The sequence below is a fragment of the Hyaena hyaena genome, unplaced genomic scaffold (assembly GCF_003009895.1).
Source record: "Hyaena hyaena isolate Hyena2069 unplaced genomic scaffold, ASM300989v1 scaffold_729, whole genome shotgun sequence".
Taxonomy (NCBI): domain Eukaryota; kingdom Metazoa; phylum Chordata; class Mammalia; order Carnivora; family Hyaenidae; genus Hyaena; species Hyaena hyaena.
This window is the reverse complement of record NW_024081361.1, coordinates 275,976-292,717: the sequence shown is the minus strand read 5'-3', so window position 1 is coordinate 292,717 and position 16,742 is coordinate 275,976. Positions and strand designations below refer to the sequence as shown.

The window sequence follows — 16,742 nt, the reverse complement described above, 5'->3', positions numbered from 1 at the left end:
GGAGAACTGGGGATGAAAGAGGGCGTGTCTGCCATTTAACACACCCCAACCTTGGCCCAACGTGACTCTGTTATCAACCGCACTCTAATGAGTTCTCTGGGGCAGGTTGATGGTATAGATCTGAGTGACAGAGAGCAGCCAAGTCTTAGCGAGAGCCCCAGAGGGAGCTGGGGACACCGCTAAGGAGGGATGGAGATGTCCCAATGCCAAGTCCTTGGGAAGGACCTCACTGCTTCTCCGTACAGCACGGCTGGCCCTTGTAGCTGGGAATACTCAAGTCTCCCCACCCCCAGACTTACACAGCACAGGCCTGGTCGGTGTGCTGGGCGAGAGGGGTGTTATATCAGTAGAGAAAAGTTCTGCATCCCGGAACAAAGCCAGGTCTCTCACAACCAACACCTATAGGATAGTCAGTTCACCTGCAGATACTCACTCATGTGCCCATTGCTATACTGTGATCTCCAGTCGGGAGCCTGCATCCTGTGATTTTGCAGAACACAGCCTTGATTTTGCAGAACACAGCTGGGAGAGCAGGAGCCTTTGAAGGTGGGTCCCATAGCAGTGTGGCCGCACCTCTCTGAGGCTTCCCTTCTAACGCCTGGATGGAAAAAAAATTACCATGAAGAGGCAGAGCCTCAGGCCAAACACTGTCACACTGGGAAGGTCAAGAGAGGGTCAGGAGAAAAACGGATATTGAAAGGCCACCTGGAGAGCAAGGCTGTGCCTGCTTCGCCATCACCCCTCCCCCTCTGCCATCTCGCACCTGGGGGGTCGGGGAGGCAGGATGGTGGGAGGGGACAAAGCTGAAGGCTCCACTTTCCAATCACCCCAAATGCTGCCTATCAAAGGGATTTTGACTCCTAGGTGGTAGAGCCATTGGGAGCTCGGAATGGGGAAGGTATAATATGGCTAAAAGCTGCTTTAATAAAGCACAGGGCAGGGCTTGAGCTTCACTCTCCATAAATCAAAGGGCGACTCCACAGCTCCCTCTGAAGATCAGCAAGACAGCAAGACAGCGCATTGTGGGGCTGGGGCGGCTCTTAAATCTAATCGACAGCTCTTTGAGCAAAAATACAGCCGTGACTGGAGGACAGAGGTGGCTGCACGCTGGAAAATATCCTAAGGAGCACGCACATTTCCCAGGTGATAAGAATGCTGAATGGGTCTGAGCCGAGAAACCTTGGAAAACAATTAGCCAGAGAAGCAAGATAACCTGTTGAAATTATGGCCCTGCACTTTCCTGCTCTTAATAAATTCTCTGGCAGCCTCCTTCCCACTCAGAGTCTTAGTCTGTTTATACCTTTAGTAGTTGGGGGAATTAAGTCATCAAAGTTTCATCTACCTGTCTGACTTCAGCCAGAAGTACAACTTATTTGCCTGGATACCTTTCAAAACTGCTGTCTACATAGATTATAATTTAATATATCGTGGAGCTAACACAATGCTGCATGTTTCTTGAGTCTAAAATGTCGAAATCTGCATTTACATCTTCTGAATTTTCTTCAACATTGCACACACTTTAGGTAGTAATCACAATGTAGGCTTTGAAAAATTAAAAGAAATTGCACTGAGATTTACTTTTAATGCCTTTTGGGGTAACAAGGAGAATTGTGGACCCAGAGCTGGGTTTACCAGGCACTTCACTAGCCACAGTTGTCTTAGTCTCTTGGAGGCTCAGTTTTCTCATCTGTAAAATGGGCCCCCTTGCTTGACAGGAAGAAGAAATGAGATTAATGTAGGCAAAGCAACTACCATAGCTTCTGTATGCTCACTAAATATTAGCTCTCCCCTCTTTAGAAAATGCTGATGGTTTGATGAGTTTTCCAGCTCCTTTGGTGTATTGCTTTCACCCGGGCTGGTTTTAGTTAAACAATCTTTTGTGTGAGCGACTCCCCCCATTACCATGTGTCCAAGTCCCTAAGTAACTTACTCTCCTAGCGTCTGAAATTCCAAAGGCAAGTTACTTAATTCATTTATAGCTGTTTTCTCATAGAGTTTGAGGATTAAACGAGATAAATTATGAAAAACATCTAGACCAGAATTTGGAACTTGCTCAGCACTGAATAATATTAGGCATTGTTAGCATTAACCTTCCACTTTCTCACCCCATCTCACAACCTATATCCCCCCCTACCCCAAATCACACATAACTGGAGGTGTCCCGTCTCTGCGTGGATGCATGTGTTCTGTGGCTGGAAAGCCAGCACCCTTCCTTGCTTGGCCTGTTTACATCCTTCCCATCCTGTTAGGCCATTTCAGGGGTCATGTCTTCCATAAGACTTACCTGATCCTGTTCACACCCAAAGTCAAAAGTCAGGCTCCCTGGCGGTGTGCACCTCCCTCAAGCACTCACCATGTCCAGCACTTGAGTTTTGGTCCTTTGTGTGTGTTTTCCTCTCCAACTTGACTTGCAGGTCCTCGAGGGCAGAATCGAAGCCTTGTCCATGTCTGGAATCCTCTGCAGCATTTTACACTATGTGACAGGAAGTATCTGTTGGGCTACAATTGAATCTCATTTTATTTTTGTACTACTCATTTGATTGACTAGGCAGAAGAGAGAGCTACGAAGTCGAGAGTTGTTAGGCTTCAGTTAAAACTATTTTTCTCTGGCATGACACTTTGGTTATTATGCAGCAAACTTAGGTATTTGGGCTTGTTTGGGGAGGGTCGGTAATAAGCAGCCAGGTACAGCTTCAGTGGGAAGGATGCTGGTTGAATGTAAACACTGACAGCTGAAGCAACTTCCTTTTCCAAAGGACATGGGCCGTGCCTGATGGCCTCTGAGAGTCCGTAATTAGGAAGGCACAGGTGTGATGCACACTGGCCATGTGCCGAGAAAGGACCTTTTAATGGAAGCTGGGGAGGAACCCACCCACACTGCAAAGCAGAGAGCCCCCTCAGCAGGTAGCACAGAGTGCCAAGAACATAGTTGTTTCTCAGAAAAACACTTCACGAATAAAGGAGATGTAGCTTTCTGCTTTGAGTGGCCCTCAATTACCTGGTTGGCTTCTTCATGCCTCAGTTTCTTCAGGTGTAAAATAAGGACCTGATGTTCTTTGACTGTGTGAGAAGCAAAAATTACTGTGATCGTGAAACATTCAGCATGTGCTATAAACAATAATTAGTGAGAATAAACATGGCCACTAAAAAAGAAATCTCCATTGTCAAGACACTTACAAAGTTACCTCTAGTTTTTTGGGGTATGCCTAAATAGCGTTCATTAAATCTTTATTTTAGTGCCATTCTATGTAGGACTCAGTTTCCTTGTGGAAAGTCAGGGAGCCATTCAGTTCCCCACCTCCAGGTGTTGAAAGGAGTAAGTAAGTAATACAAGTGATCACAAAGCACTTGCCTAAAATCCAAGGAATTATACAATAATAATAGTAATCATCTGTCACTAAAAGTATTTCCATCTTAGTAGGTTGCAAGTAATACATTTTCTCTTTACTTAAGTCTCTCTTTACTCTCTAAATAATGCATTACCCATTGCATTTACAATCTCCTGGCCTGCTTCGCGTTTTAAATTAGAATCTGGCCTGCCCACGTGAGCTAACACCTTTTACCTCAGGAATAATACCAGGCGATCTTTAACAACAGGACTTTGAGATTTATGGTTTGAGCTGCAAGGTGGAACGTCAGCAGCACAGCATTTCAGAAAAAGAACCCTCACACCTCATTTCTTCATTCAAATGAATTCAGCAAATATTTCTTGAGCATATAGTCAGAGCCAGGCAATGTGTTATAAATACGATACTCTTCAGAAGGCCACACAGACATGGAAACTAATCATTGTAATAGAGGTAATAAAAGTTTTATTGAGGATCTGCAGAATGTATCTCAGTAACATTCAGGATGGAATTACCTAGTCTGGCCCAGGAGGAGGGCCACAGACGGAATCTTGGTGAGGTTAGTTGCAGATAATTGAATCCCTTTCTAGCAAACAGAAAGGGATTGAATGTGGAAAGTTAGGTGCTTGCAAGATTCTTAGAAGGGCTGGCGAAGCAAGCTCTAGGTAAGGCTTCTAGGAACAAATCTCTGAATGACAATTCAGAACTGGCCCACTGAGGAAGTTACTGGCTTTTCGAAGATCGGAAGATGCCCCAATCATGTTGCCTCTGCTATGATCCATGCTAGCACGACGGATTGCCCTCACACAGCCTCTTGACTCCCAGGAAGCTAGGGGCTGGATATCCTTGTAGAAAACCAAACGCCTCTGTTACTGTGTTTGCCAGCAGAAGCATGCCTGGCCCTCCGTTCCATCCTCCAGAATGTTTGGTCTGGTTGGTAGGATCTAGGCCTCACACGGAATCACGGCCAAGAGGAAAGCTGGAAAATGTGGTCTCCAGCGTTAGTGCCTCTGCCCGGCAGTAAATCCTCCTACAAGAGGGTGGGGTGGACTTGAAAGAGAGAGCCAGTCTCCAGTTTCTGCCTTGAAGTCTTCGTGGAGAACGAGCTGGTTGATCCGGGCCTTGAGGGATAAATGAGGATCCACAGGATGAAGGGCACTTTGAGCAGCTATGTTTATTGTGTGTTGCCATGGTACAGGGCTGTGAAATGCACACCTGGTTCAAATAAATAAAAGTAATTTGAAAATAACAGTAGCACAAGATATAAAACTAGGAGCAACGAGACGTGAAGAGGGAGAGGCACAGGGGACAGATTTTGCAAGACTCTGGGCTCTCAACTTTATGTACGTGGGAGGGAGCCACAGAAAGGTTTTAAGGAGTGAGTGTGTACATGTGTGTATGTGTGTATGTACATGAAGTGCGGCAAGGATTAATTTTCCTTGACTGCTGGATATGTTGTCTACAGTGGTGTATGTGCTGGTAAATGTTTAACAGCTGCCTTCCTAGAGGGGAAAGAAAAAGACCTGCTTTGTAGGCTATGCTGATTTCTGTGTCATGAATGCTTCCGCCATGGCCTATTTCAAACTATGAATGTGGCATCACTGAACATGGAGCTGGGGAGAGATGTGGACAGTTGGCTCTTGGAACTGGCTTAAACTGGCACCAGAACTTCTGTACACATCACGTGAGTTCATTCTCAAAACAATCCCATAAGACGTGTACTAGTTCCGTTTCACAAATGGGGAAATTGGCCTAGAGAGATAAGTATTTTTACAACTAATTAGTGCTTGGACCTTGTTTTAGATCTGGGTCTGCCTGTTTTCAAAGCCCATGTCTTCCAATAAGACTCTCCGCTGGAAGAGCAACAAGCATGGTCTGATCTCCGCTTCAGAAAACTCCCTTTGGGAGGTTGGAGCAGGGGTTGGCACAGTAGGTAGCATGAAAGAGTTCTAGATGATGATATAGGCAAATTGATATGCACGTGTTGCAATCAAATTTTATTTACCCAAGCAGGTGCTGAGCCTGTAGAGTATCAAGGTCAAAGGGAAGGAAGCACGGTCAGAGGCAAGAGATCACAGAGAAGGCTATGAAGAGGCTAAGTGAGAAGCAAGAGGCTGGGCCAAAGCAGGATGTAAGGAAGCATGGACAGATTGGGTGGAATTGCTGGCCTTCCATCTTATCAGATGGAGGAACGGGTGGAGTTATAAATGGGAAGTCAAGGATAATTTCCAGGTTTTTGGTTTGTAACTGGTAACTGTGAACATGGTGATGCCATTGGCCAGGTCAGAATCGTGAGAAGCAGGCTTGTTTTGCGAAACCTTATGCTTTCAGTTTGAGCACGTTCAGTCCAGAGGGCCTGTGGAAAGCTCGAGTGGGGATGAGCGGTGGGAAAGTGGAAATGCACGAGTCTGGGAGACAGATCTGAGCTGGAGATTGTGAGCAAACCTCTCCAGAGACAGGAGCTGAAACCTCGGTGCGAAACTTGCAAGGTAGTCCCTGGAAGAAGCCAATGAAGAATCTTGGGAAACAGAGGGATGGTTGGGAGGAGAACCCACTCAGAATCATGTTTCCATAGACAAGGTAAGAGTGTTGTCAGCATGACAGAGGAGGGGTCAACAGTGTTGGAGGCTGTGGTGAGCTGAGGTCCCACAAGAACGAAGGACAATTTTCCCAACCACTATGAACCCAACTGCCCAGTCGTGGGTCCCGTTTCTTTCCAGGAGAAGCTCATACCTACCAACCAACACAGTGGTATAAAGACCCAGCTCCCTGGTCCCAAGTTGGGCCAAGTCTGAAGGGCCAGTGTGACTCCAGGTATCCCTGTGGAGCTGGCTGAGGCCTACGTTGGGAGTGCATCACTGCTCAGCTTCTCCCTTTGGCCGGCCCTGCTTCTTGCCCTGCCTTCTGTGGGTACTGAACCCAAGTATGCTCTCACATAAACAGTCTCCATCTTCCATGTGTTTCTTGGGGAGCCCGGCATGTGACAGAGGCTTGTCCCTCATGACCTCTGCCCTATGACGTTGCTATTCAAGGGTGATCAGGACCGGAACAGCCTATTCATTCATCAAATCCTAAAACAAACAGGTGGGGAGTGAAAACCAACACTCTGGTATCTTCATGAATAAAGCTTTATTTTAATGCAAAATAAAACAAGAAAAATTTATATGTTCATATATAACAACATCCGAACTGTTTTCTGTGGTACAAATGGGATCATCCTAAAAAGTCTGTGAAGAATTTATTCTCCATCCCCATGTGCCAAAATATGATTTCACATAATTTATCTTCAGAGCTTATGAACAGACTTGGTGTCAGAAAAGCACAGGAAAACACTAGAAGAAGTGACTGTATCCACAGTAGGGTTTGTTTTTCTGTTCCAGTAGTAAACAGCACCGTGGGCAGCATAGATGGGGGAGCACACTCCCTCAGAGCTGAGTGAGGAGCCGGTCTTGGTCTTTGGGGTTAGTTCACTGTGCACTCCAGGCTCGGGAGTTAAGCCCATCTTTAAAAGTCGGGAGCTATGTGATTCTATTACTATTTAAGGACATGAGGGAGAAAAGAGTTTCCCTTAGAAGTAGTGGCCTGCATATGAGATTCTAGGCTTATTTTAGATATCTATCTTTTATTCTCTCTCTTTTTTTTTTCAGAGAGGTGACTTTGTAGGGATATCTTATGGAGGGAGACTCCTCTTTCTGGTCTCATTGTGGCATCATTTCAAACTAAGTCGGTGGGAACTGGGAGTGCAGAGAAGTACTCCCGTGGCTGTTTCTGGATCCCACTGCCTCCTGCCTAATTGCACAGTCTGGACTTTTTGTTGCTCCTGGACTCAACAGCAGTAGGGTGTCTACCCAATTTAGCACCAGTTTGAAGGCAGATCCGCTGAGGATTTCAGAGTTTAATGCCTATGGGAATTTTATAGGGACACATTTCTATCCAAACTGTGTGGATCTCTCTGTCCCCCCTGAAAGGCTAAGATGTCTCTCCAGAGAAAGCAAATGCTGGGGCTGCAGGATAGGGGACGAATATCCCTCCAACGCTGGGTCCTTATGCTCATAGGCTCCATGCATGGCAGCTCCTCAAGTTGTCAGAAACATTTCCTTCAGAAGACAGTTCAGCAAGTTCACAAATCTTTAAAGGGAATAGTGAGTCATGTTTTAATTTCATTTAGTTGGTGGCACAAATAAAGCCACAAGGAAGTTTCCAGCCTCCTTTATTGGGCAGCATGCATGGTTTCCTCCAAGGGGTCACAGGGGGTCTGTGGATCTCCCCATGCTCTTGATTATAAGATCTTTGCTCCATGCTGTCCTGTGGGGTCAACGCATGCTGACCTACAAATCTAAGGATAATGAGCTTCACGGTAATTTTATTTTTCAATTTTTGTTACTCAGTTATGATTTAAGAAGATGCTCCTGTCTTTGAGATTGCCTTTCATCCACTGATTTAATATTGTGGGGAACCAATTTTCTACCAAGAGTGATATTGCCACAGTCCAATGGCATAAGGGATTAATGAGATGCAGTGTTTCTCTCCCCGGCAGAGGACTGAATTCTCCTGCATCTAAAAGTTTTCAGTGGTCTGCTCCCTTTCCTATCTCTCCTGCAAAAAAGGGATAAACCAGAGCTCCTTCAAAAATCTCGTGACTCAAGGCCAAAACATCATTTCCAGGCCTCAATGAACCAGCAGTCAGATCAGGAGTCAGGTGGGTGTATGCTGATGGGTTTGCAGCTCACCGTGCTACTCTGGTCCTGGGTGGGCTGGGGAGGGGAGTTATTAGTATTCTGAGCTACAAGCGGGCATCAGATCGAGTCTTGCCAGGGCCATAAATACATGGGGAGCTACTTCCTGCTACTGGGCACCTACTGACTACAGCCTGGTCTTCTAAATACTCTAAGCCACCAGCTCTCCTAGATACTGGGAAAGAGGTCTGCAGCCTCTGGGTGCTGGCGAGGGGAGGATTGGTTCACAGGCATTTATAAAGCTTACATTCGAGCTGTTGTTAATCGTGGCCTCTGAAACACACACGTTCGCTTCTTTTGGGCAGGGTCAAATTGGGCGTGTGTTATACTTCAAGCAAGAAAACTGTTATCATCTAATTTTTGTCCATTTGAAGAGTAGTTGCAAGTCACTGGCTGCCCCCCAGGATTAGCAAACGTTTTAGTGACTGTGCCTACAGCACAAAACCATGTTTTGCGCACCTTGCCCCGAGCCTGTGAGGAGGTACTACGCAACGTGGGATAGACGGGCATTCTTCCTACAAGGGCCACTCCTCCAACACGCACAGAATATCTCACTCTCTCACTCTGCCTCTGGCTGCCTCTCGTGTGACCTTGGTCTCAATCCAGAAGGAGACCTCTGGCCTGGCTATGTCTAATAGCCTAGAGAAATTTGGTTCAAAATGCAACATGCCCAGGAGCTGATTTTAATGCTTCCAAGCACGTTATACTTCCCTCACTTTATCATTTTCTTCCTGGAAGTTTATTTAGTTTGAGGGGAAAGTGTCATTCAGTGTGTTGGCAGAGAAGTCCGGGAGCTCCCCTGCACTTCACCTCTAGGTGAGCAGGGCCTGAGCCCCTCAACCTCCATACACACAATGCAAACAGTCTAAGGTGCCTGGCTCAAGGGAGATGACAGGTGGAGAAGACCAAGTTGACAGTCTAGTTTTAAGGTGGTTATAGTAAATTGTAGTTTAGAAAATGATACCTCTTAAAGTCCAGTAAATAACACTATTTATGTCTAAAACCAGCAGTTGCTTCATTCCTGGTAATAGAACTCTATTTTAAATAAAAAAAAAACACACCTAAACTGGGTTGGATGCTCTATATTCAATAGTACTATAATTTATTAAGTCCTGTCAGGCAGAGGTATTCTAATCTCAGCCAAACATGTCTAAATTAAACTCAATACTTTTTTTTTTTCCTTGAGGGAATGGAGAAGGAGCGGCAAAGGCTTAAAGCCTCTTAAGAGTCATTGAACAATTCAATCGGCTACTCCCAGGTTTTGCTGTTTCTCAGTCTTTTGTTGTGTTCTCATTTGGGTCAGGTGGGAAGTTTTAGAAGTCCTGCTGGAATAAGTAGAAAATCACGGCAAAGCTCAAAGGGAATGTGATGGGTTTCAGAGGGTGGGGTGTCAGCTTTTCAAAGCCGTAAGACCTTCTATTCCCAACTGGAGATGCTGGCCTGGCCTTGGTGCTGCCTCGACTTTTGTTAATGAAATACGGCAGATGTAGAATGATCTAGTTTTAGGCCTCTTTTCCTTTCCCTTCTGATTTTTTTCCCCCTCATTATTTCCTTCCTCATCAAACTTTCCAGAAAGCATTTTTATCTTACATTCTCCATACTGGTAATCACATACCTTCACACACACAGACACAGACACAGACACACACACACACACAGAGTCAGTCAGTGCCATCTACCCCTTCCTGGTCATCATGTCCAGAGGCCCCAGTCAGCCCCTCCCTCTCCCCGGGTGCAGATGGCACTGTTTGGCACTGAGTGTGGAATTGGCATCTCCAGGTCACTGCTTCCTGTGTGACCTAGGCAACGGGCCCTCTCTTTTCCAGCTACATTTCAGCCCTCGAGTGCGAGCCTTAACATGGAGGCCTCGGTTACAGTAATTACAGGCAGGAGATTTGGAGACGGTTCTGAAACCAGGTATCTCCATGCAGTCATGCCTGGGACTCGGGGGAAGGAGGGTGAGGACCAGGGGATTTTCAGCCCTCTTAACCGCATCACCTTGGTCCTTGGAATATATTCCTTCTGGAAGCTCCAGCTAGCTTTAAACATTCTCTCAGGACACGAATACTGCATTCATATCGTATTTTTTTATATATAAAAAGCAAGGAAATGTAAAATACTTATACCAAATGGGTGGTACGAGGAACCTGAGAAATTCTACAAAGAGAGAAATGCAGTCTTCTTCTGGGTATAAACATTTCAAAGAGATCACAAGTCATGTCTGCTGTTGGTTTGTTTTCTCACTGAGAAAACTACTCATTTACGATGCCCACATTTGCAGCCACTCTCAGGTGGCCGAGGCGCAGCCTCTGAGGCCGTCTCCGCGCTGCCAGTATTATGCGGCTCGCGCACACCAGGAAGGCGCCGCGTGCTATGTCTCCATGGTTATTTGTTATTTGCCTGGTCACCTGCCGCTCTCGCGGAGTTGAACAATTCTAGAAGCATTTCAGACCTCGGGCAGTACTGTTTTCATGACCCGTGTCCATTCTCTTCCTTCAGATCCCCGGTCCTCCCGTCCCCCCCTTTTCCCCTCGGGGTAGCAGTCAAGTGTTGCAACCCCGGTGAGAAGGACCTATCTGTGCCGTGGAGGATTCTGAACAGGAGAAGGCCTTGGAGTCTAGAAAGGGCCAAGGCGATGTTAGCCATCTCCCTTTCTGGGCCGGGCTGAGCTGAGCGTGGGGCTATTCAGCTACACAGCTGCAGTCATGGGGTTCTTCTGCCTGGGATCCTGGGCTCGGTAGGGGTACTGGTCTGGGCTGCCCCCTCGGGGCCCTGGTCTACCCATTTCCTGATAGGCTGGCGCTCTGTGGTGCTGAGGAGGGGAAGGTGGAACATCTTGTCGGAAGGGTCCTTTATGCTGGGGGGCCGGTGGCGGAGGGTAGTACTGAGGATAGCGGAGGTCTGCAAGCCTCAGGTCCGGGGGGCGTGGATAGCTCCCTTTGGGAGGATGCACAGCATGAGCCCCGGGGTAGTAGGGAAGCTCCCTTTCCTTGTAGAGCCCTCGAGGTGTTGCCGTCAGATAGTCTATAGGATCGGCTGGTCCTCCCCTAGAAAAAGAAGAACAGACACATATTAGTAGCTAGTAAGGGGGCTGCCCACCTGAAGACCCCATTCCTCAGCCTCCTGTGTAGTTTGGTGTGGTCATTGACTAGGCCTGGCCCATGGATGGGAGCAGAAGTCATGTGTGCTCTTACAAAGAAGAGGGGGAGTCTTCGTCTTCCCCTCTCTCCTTCCTGTTGGCCATCGGAGTGGCTGTTTTTTTAACTACAAGGAGAAAGCCACATGCTGAGGAAGGCGGAGTAACAGGAGGGCAAGGGCCTGAGCCCTTGACACCATGGAGTCACCAGAGAGCCACCATGTCAGCCAGGACTGCTTATACTCAGATTGGTGCATGAAACAGAAATATACTTCTGTCTGGTTTACACCATTGTATGTTGGCCTTTAGTATACTAGCCACACTAGTTTTGTAAAGAAGGCACACTTTGGCTCTCTCAAAGCTGGGATCGTTTGACCTGCCCCCTTCGCTGCCTCACTGAAGCCTGTCACAGGTAGTGATAGAAATGTACAGGTTATTCTGAGTTATACAGTTCTGGGGATTGTACTCACTCTTCTTCTAGGTCTGTGAGGTGCTTGTGACATGGGCCATAGCCTTGGCCTAACTCCTGTTAGCTTCTGTCCCACCCCTATGTGCCCTCTCCTCTCTACAGTTGCTAGGAAAAGTCCTAAGCCAGAGCTGGGAATTACCCACCTAGCACCTTGATGGAAAGCCATTCTACCACAAAGTCAAGAAGTACCATAGCACAGTGGTAAAAGCCAAACCAGCTGTAAGTTGCATTGTGTAATAAGTAGGCACAGAGAAAGGTCCAGGGCAAGAAGAAACACTAACAGAAAGTGACTCTGTCTGGATCTCTCTACTAAGACAACAAGCATCTTCTGATCCATTTGCTAAAACAGAAACAATACCTCTCTAACCAACGTACAGATGACTTCATCTTATCTAGCCTGGGGTTAAATGATGAGTTCTGTTTGCAGCTCTTAAAATCCCATAAACCTTCTGTGCACATATTTACTACCACCATTACCACATTCTACTACTCTCCCTGTTATGATTTTTTAAAGAAAAAAAAGCAACAATAATAATTAATGAAAAGCTCTTCAATGTCAGAGGACAAATTGGTAGAACACTTGGAAGAAATGACAGAACTGTGAGGATACGGCGTCTGTGGTTAATCACGCACTGTCAATGAGCGTCAAAACCACGCTGTAATCTGCAGAATTTGATGTTAAAACAGCTCTGTAAGTTCCCCAAATCAATGAAGGCTTGACAAGCTCCGAGCGTGCGTGCATGTGGAAGGCAGCATAGGAGCACATTCATGAGGATTAACAATAGAACTCTCGCTCTACTTTTTTATGTCTTAATTTGGCTATATGTAATAATGAAAGATCCTTCAGCTCGGGTAATCTAGTTAGAGTTTTCAGATAAAAAAATTAAATTGTTTGTGTACAAGTTATTATAGCATCAACTGCTATTATTCAGTGCAGTTTGCTTTGCTCTATTTTAAATTGCCCATGACAAATAGAGCACAAATGCATAACCTGTCACTCCAGCCCTGGGAAAGAAAGGATCAGGGTTTCATCTCTCTCCTTTACGATTTTATTTTTGATTTAGAGAACTTCCAGCATTCATTAGATCTTTTGTCATAAAATATTTTAAGCACCCCCCCATTTCTATTTCCTTTTGGTTCATGTTGGAGATGTCTGCAATACTTAAAAAAAAAAACCAACCCTTAACCTGTGCTTTCTCTCGAAGTCAACTGAAGCTATTTCTCTGCATGAAGTGAAACATGTGGTTTTTCTGCACTCATTTTAAGCCCTTGGGATAAATCACTGACATTTGCAACACACAAACATTATCTGCCTTAAAATGAACATACAACCGCTGCTCCCTCCGGACCCTCTTAGCGGGAATGTTTCCTGTTTAAAATGGAAAGAGAGAAAGGAGGAATTCCAGGCCTTGGACGTTTAGGGTCCTGCTCTGTCCCTAGAGATTTCTCTCCTTTAAAACGGAACATTATAAAAGACAGGCACACCTTGTTTTTTTTATTTTTTTATTTTGGGAGAGACAACCCAGATCAAGTGGTGACGGGGCGGAAGCCACCCTGAATGTGCTGTGACAGCACAGGCTGTGTGCACACGGTGGGGGTAGGGCGGGGACAGTCATCTCTTCTCCCACACCTCACCCCTGCGACTCATCCGCTCTCATAGCAAGGGGCAGGCAGGCTTCCCCTGGGCAGATGGGGAAGAACTCGAAAGTTTTGGGGTCCCCTAACCCTTTCTGCGAGGGGAGGTTTTACAGCTGGAGCTTTGCTTACATGTGGCAGAAACCAAGTGAGGTAGCCGCTCTTTGTCAAGAAATGAAATCATGGAAACTGTCTTTTTCCGTAGAACTCATCAAAACAGTTATTGTTTTTAATTTTTCATAGAGAAGAAAAACAATGAGCCGGCCTATAAAAACACTCTTTAAGGTTCAAAGAGTGCTAGAGGAATTTTTCTTTCTTTGATGGGGGGGGGGGGGTGCTGCTGTTGTTTATAGTAATTTTTTGCTCAAAATTGGGCATTTCCTACAGACTTTTGCCAGAACAACTTCTAAGTGCTTGTGAATATTGTTTGTGTGTGCGTATGTGCACACTCCGACTGACACACACACGCAGACACACATATGAAAAGAAAACAAAAAAGCCCACCTCATTAACTTAATAGGATAGAAAAAGAAGAAGGAAGACCTGAAATTTTAGCTTTGGTGATCCTGAGTTTCCCTTTCTCAGTTTCTTTATCTCGGTGAAATTTAGTGCTTGTAGAAAAGCACAAACACCTGCCCATCCTGGGGCCTAAGAATGTTATCAGAGAGACTGAGGTTGCATGTGATGTGCTCACCCTGTGAAATCCAGGTGTAGCTTCCTCTGGAGACTGATGAAAACAAGGACCCACATAGCAAATGTCTCACAACCTCATGACCTTTCACTTGTCAGGTGACCTCGTGAGTTTTGTTTGGATGTGTTACTATTTTTCATAAAAAATACTTTCAATTGAAAATTTCACTCAGGAACCATATTTGCCTAAGGAAGGAGGAAGTCTACATTTGCTTTCTTTATAATAGAACTCTTTGGGGGAAGGTATCATGAAAATATCTATATTTTTATTTTTTTATTTATTAAAATTTTTAAAAAATTTTAATTTGAGAGAGAGAGGGCCTGCAAGGGGGGAGAGGGGCAGAGGCAGAGGGAGGGAGGGAGGAAGGGAGGGAGGGAGGAAGGGAGGGAGGGAGGAAGGGAGAGAGAGAGAGAGAGAGAGAGAGAGAGATAGAGAGAGAGAGAGAGAGAGAGAGAGAATCTGAAGCAGGCTCCATTCTCAGTGCAGACTCAGAGCCTGTTTGACAGACTTGATCTCACGACCCTGGGATCATGATCTGAGCTGAAATCAAGAGTCAGATGCTCAACCGAATGAGTCACCCAGGCACCCCGAAAATACCTATATTTTTAAAATTTTGATTATTTTTTTTCACATTTTTCACTGATAACTTTTTTCCTACTTTATTCTTGATTAGGCTCATTTCTGGAGGCCCAAAGAGTCAGCTTTTTCCTGGAGGACTCACAGGACATACCTCAGTTATACAGTTTCCGTCCCCTAGATGCAGATGCTAACCTTTAACCCGAAACATGACAAGGCTGTGTGGTGTTGACATGTGAAGACACAGTAACAGTCACTTTCTTTACATGAGGTTTTCCTTTTTTTTGCCATCTCACTATGTCACTGTTTTCCATTAAACAAAAGAAGGGGCTGAGCGAGGCAGATGGCCAGCCCCTGGGTACCAATCTTCACTCTGTGGAAGGATGTAAGGCATCCTCCAATATTTGCTAAGACAATCCTGTGTGGGGAAAGGGCTCAGTATGGGATAAATCAAGTCACTGTCAAAACCTTTTAGCTAGGAAAGAGGTGGCTATATTTACTGGGATAGATGAAGGGTCGTGAGCAATGGTGGGCCTTCCCATCTGCCCCTGCTTTTCCTACTCCGCCCCTCCTCGATTGCAATGAAAATCTCTTTTTTTCTGCACTCACCACAGTAGGTCATTCTCACGTTACATGGGTGAAAGACTAGTTATATACAGCACGAGAGTACAGGCATCTTGAAGGAACTGAGTCCATAAATCTGGTGATCTCCCTCTGAGCTGGGCATATGGCTATGTATCTATGCACATAAATAAATGTATGTTGCATTTCTTTTTTTTTTTTTTTAATTTTTTTTTTAATGTTTTATTTATTTCTAGGAGAGAGAGAGAGAGAGAGAGAGAGAGACAGCGTGAGCAGGGGAGGGTCAGAGAGAGAGGGAGTGACAGACTCTGAAACAGGCTCCAGTCTCTGAGCTGGCAGTCAGCGCAGAGCCCGACGCGGGGCTCGAACCCACGAACCGCGAGATCATGACCTAAGCGAAAGTCGGACGCCTAACCGACTAAGCCACCCAGGTGCCCCTGTATGTTGCATTTCTTACGGAGAGTTTAAAAAGAAAACCCACAAACATGCACAATAACTTCAGAGGGCCAGAAGTGTGTGTAAGGGGTGGAAATAGGTCAGTGGGTAGAAACATTTTAAAAGGAGGTAGTAGACTCTCATTGACAGTCAGAGTTTGGCAATGGCTGAGATAAGACTGGTCTCTATTTTTTTCTCGTTTTATTGAGAAATAATTGACATACATCACTGTATAAGTTTAAGATGTACAGCCCGATGGTTTGATTTACAAATATTGTGAAATGATTACCACAATGGTTTTAGCTAACATCCATCTTCTCATATTGATATGATAAAAAGAAAAGAAAGAAAAAAGAAAAAAGGGAAAAAATTCTCCTTGTGATAGGAACTTTTAGGATTTATACTCTTACCAGCTTTCCTATATACCATATGGCAGTGTTAGCTACAGTCATCATGTTGTGCATTACATGTATATTACATGGTCTCTAATTTTTATTAAAAAAATTAAAAAATGTTTTTATTTATTTCTGAGAGAGAGAGAGAAAGACAGCGTGGGGGGGGGGAGGGGGCGGTCAGAGAGAGAGGGAGATACAGAATCTGAAACAGGCTCCAGGCTCTGAGCTAGCTGTCAGCACAAAGCCCGATGCGGGGCTTGAACCCACAAACCATGAGATCATGACCTGAGCGAAGTCGGATGCTTAACCGACTGAGTCACCCAGGTGCCCCCATGGTCTCTAATTTTTAAAGAAGGAAGGAGGGAAGGAGAAAAAGATGGTGGGCTGAAAAAAAGGGTTGGATTGGGTCCAACATGGAATAACTGTAAACTTTATCAGGGCATAGGTTAGTATATTTGTCTTGTTTTCCAAGAACAAAGGTATACTCTGCTGTTTTCTATCATACTTGAAATATAGTATGTGCTTAATAAACTGTGGGCTCACATTTAGTTGCCATGACTCACCAGTGAGGTCAATATGACTAACTAGTACAGGTTAAGTGTATTTATTCAAGAGTCTATTACAGATTGTTTTTATTATTATCCAGCAAAGAAATTTTATGTCATAAACACAATAATCTAGGAACACTGCTATGTGTACATTTAAAAATACAGTACACAAGGTCTCAAATAAAGGTTTTA

General features: G+C 45.2%; 1 protein-coding gene across 1 annotated transcript in view; it reads right to left on the bottom strand.

Moving 5' to 3' along the window:
- Positions 1-10,161: 10,161 nt before the first annotated feature.
- Positions 10,162-16,742, bottom strand: part of PARD3B (par-3 family cell polarity regulator beta) — a 201,785-nt gene continuing 195,204 nt past the window's right edge. Inside the window, exon 6 of the mRNA XM_039218010.1 lies at positions 10,162-11,130. Within this exon, the coding sequence (XP_039073941.1) occupies positions 10,773-11,130 (358 nt within the window). The 3' untranslated portion in view covers positions 10,162-10,772. The remainder of the gene's footprint in view (positions 11,131-16,742) is intronic.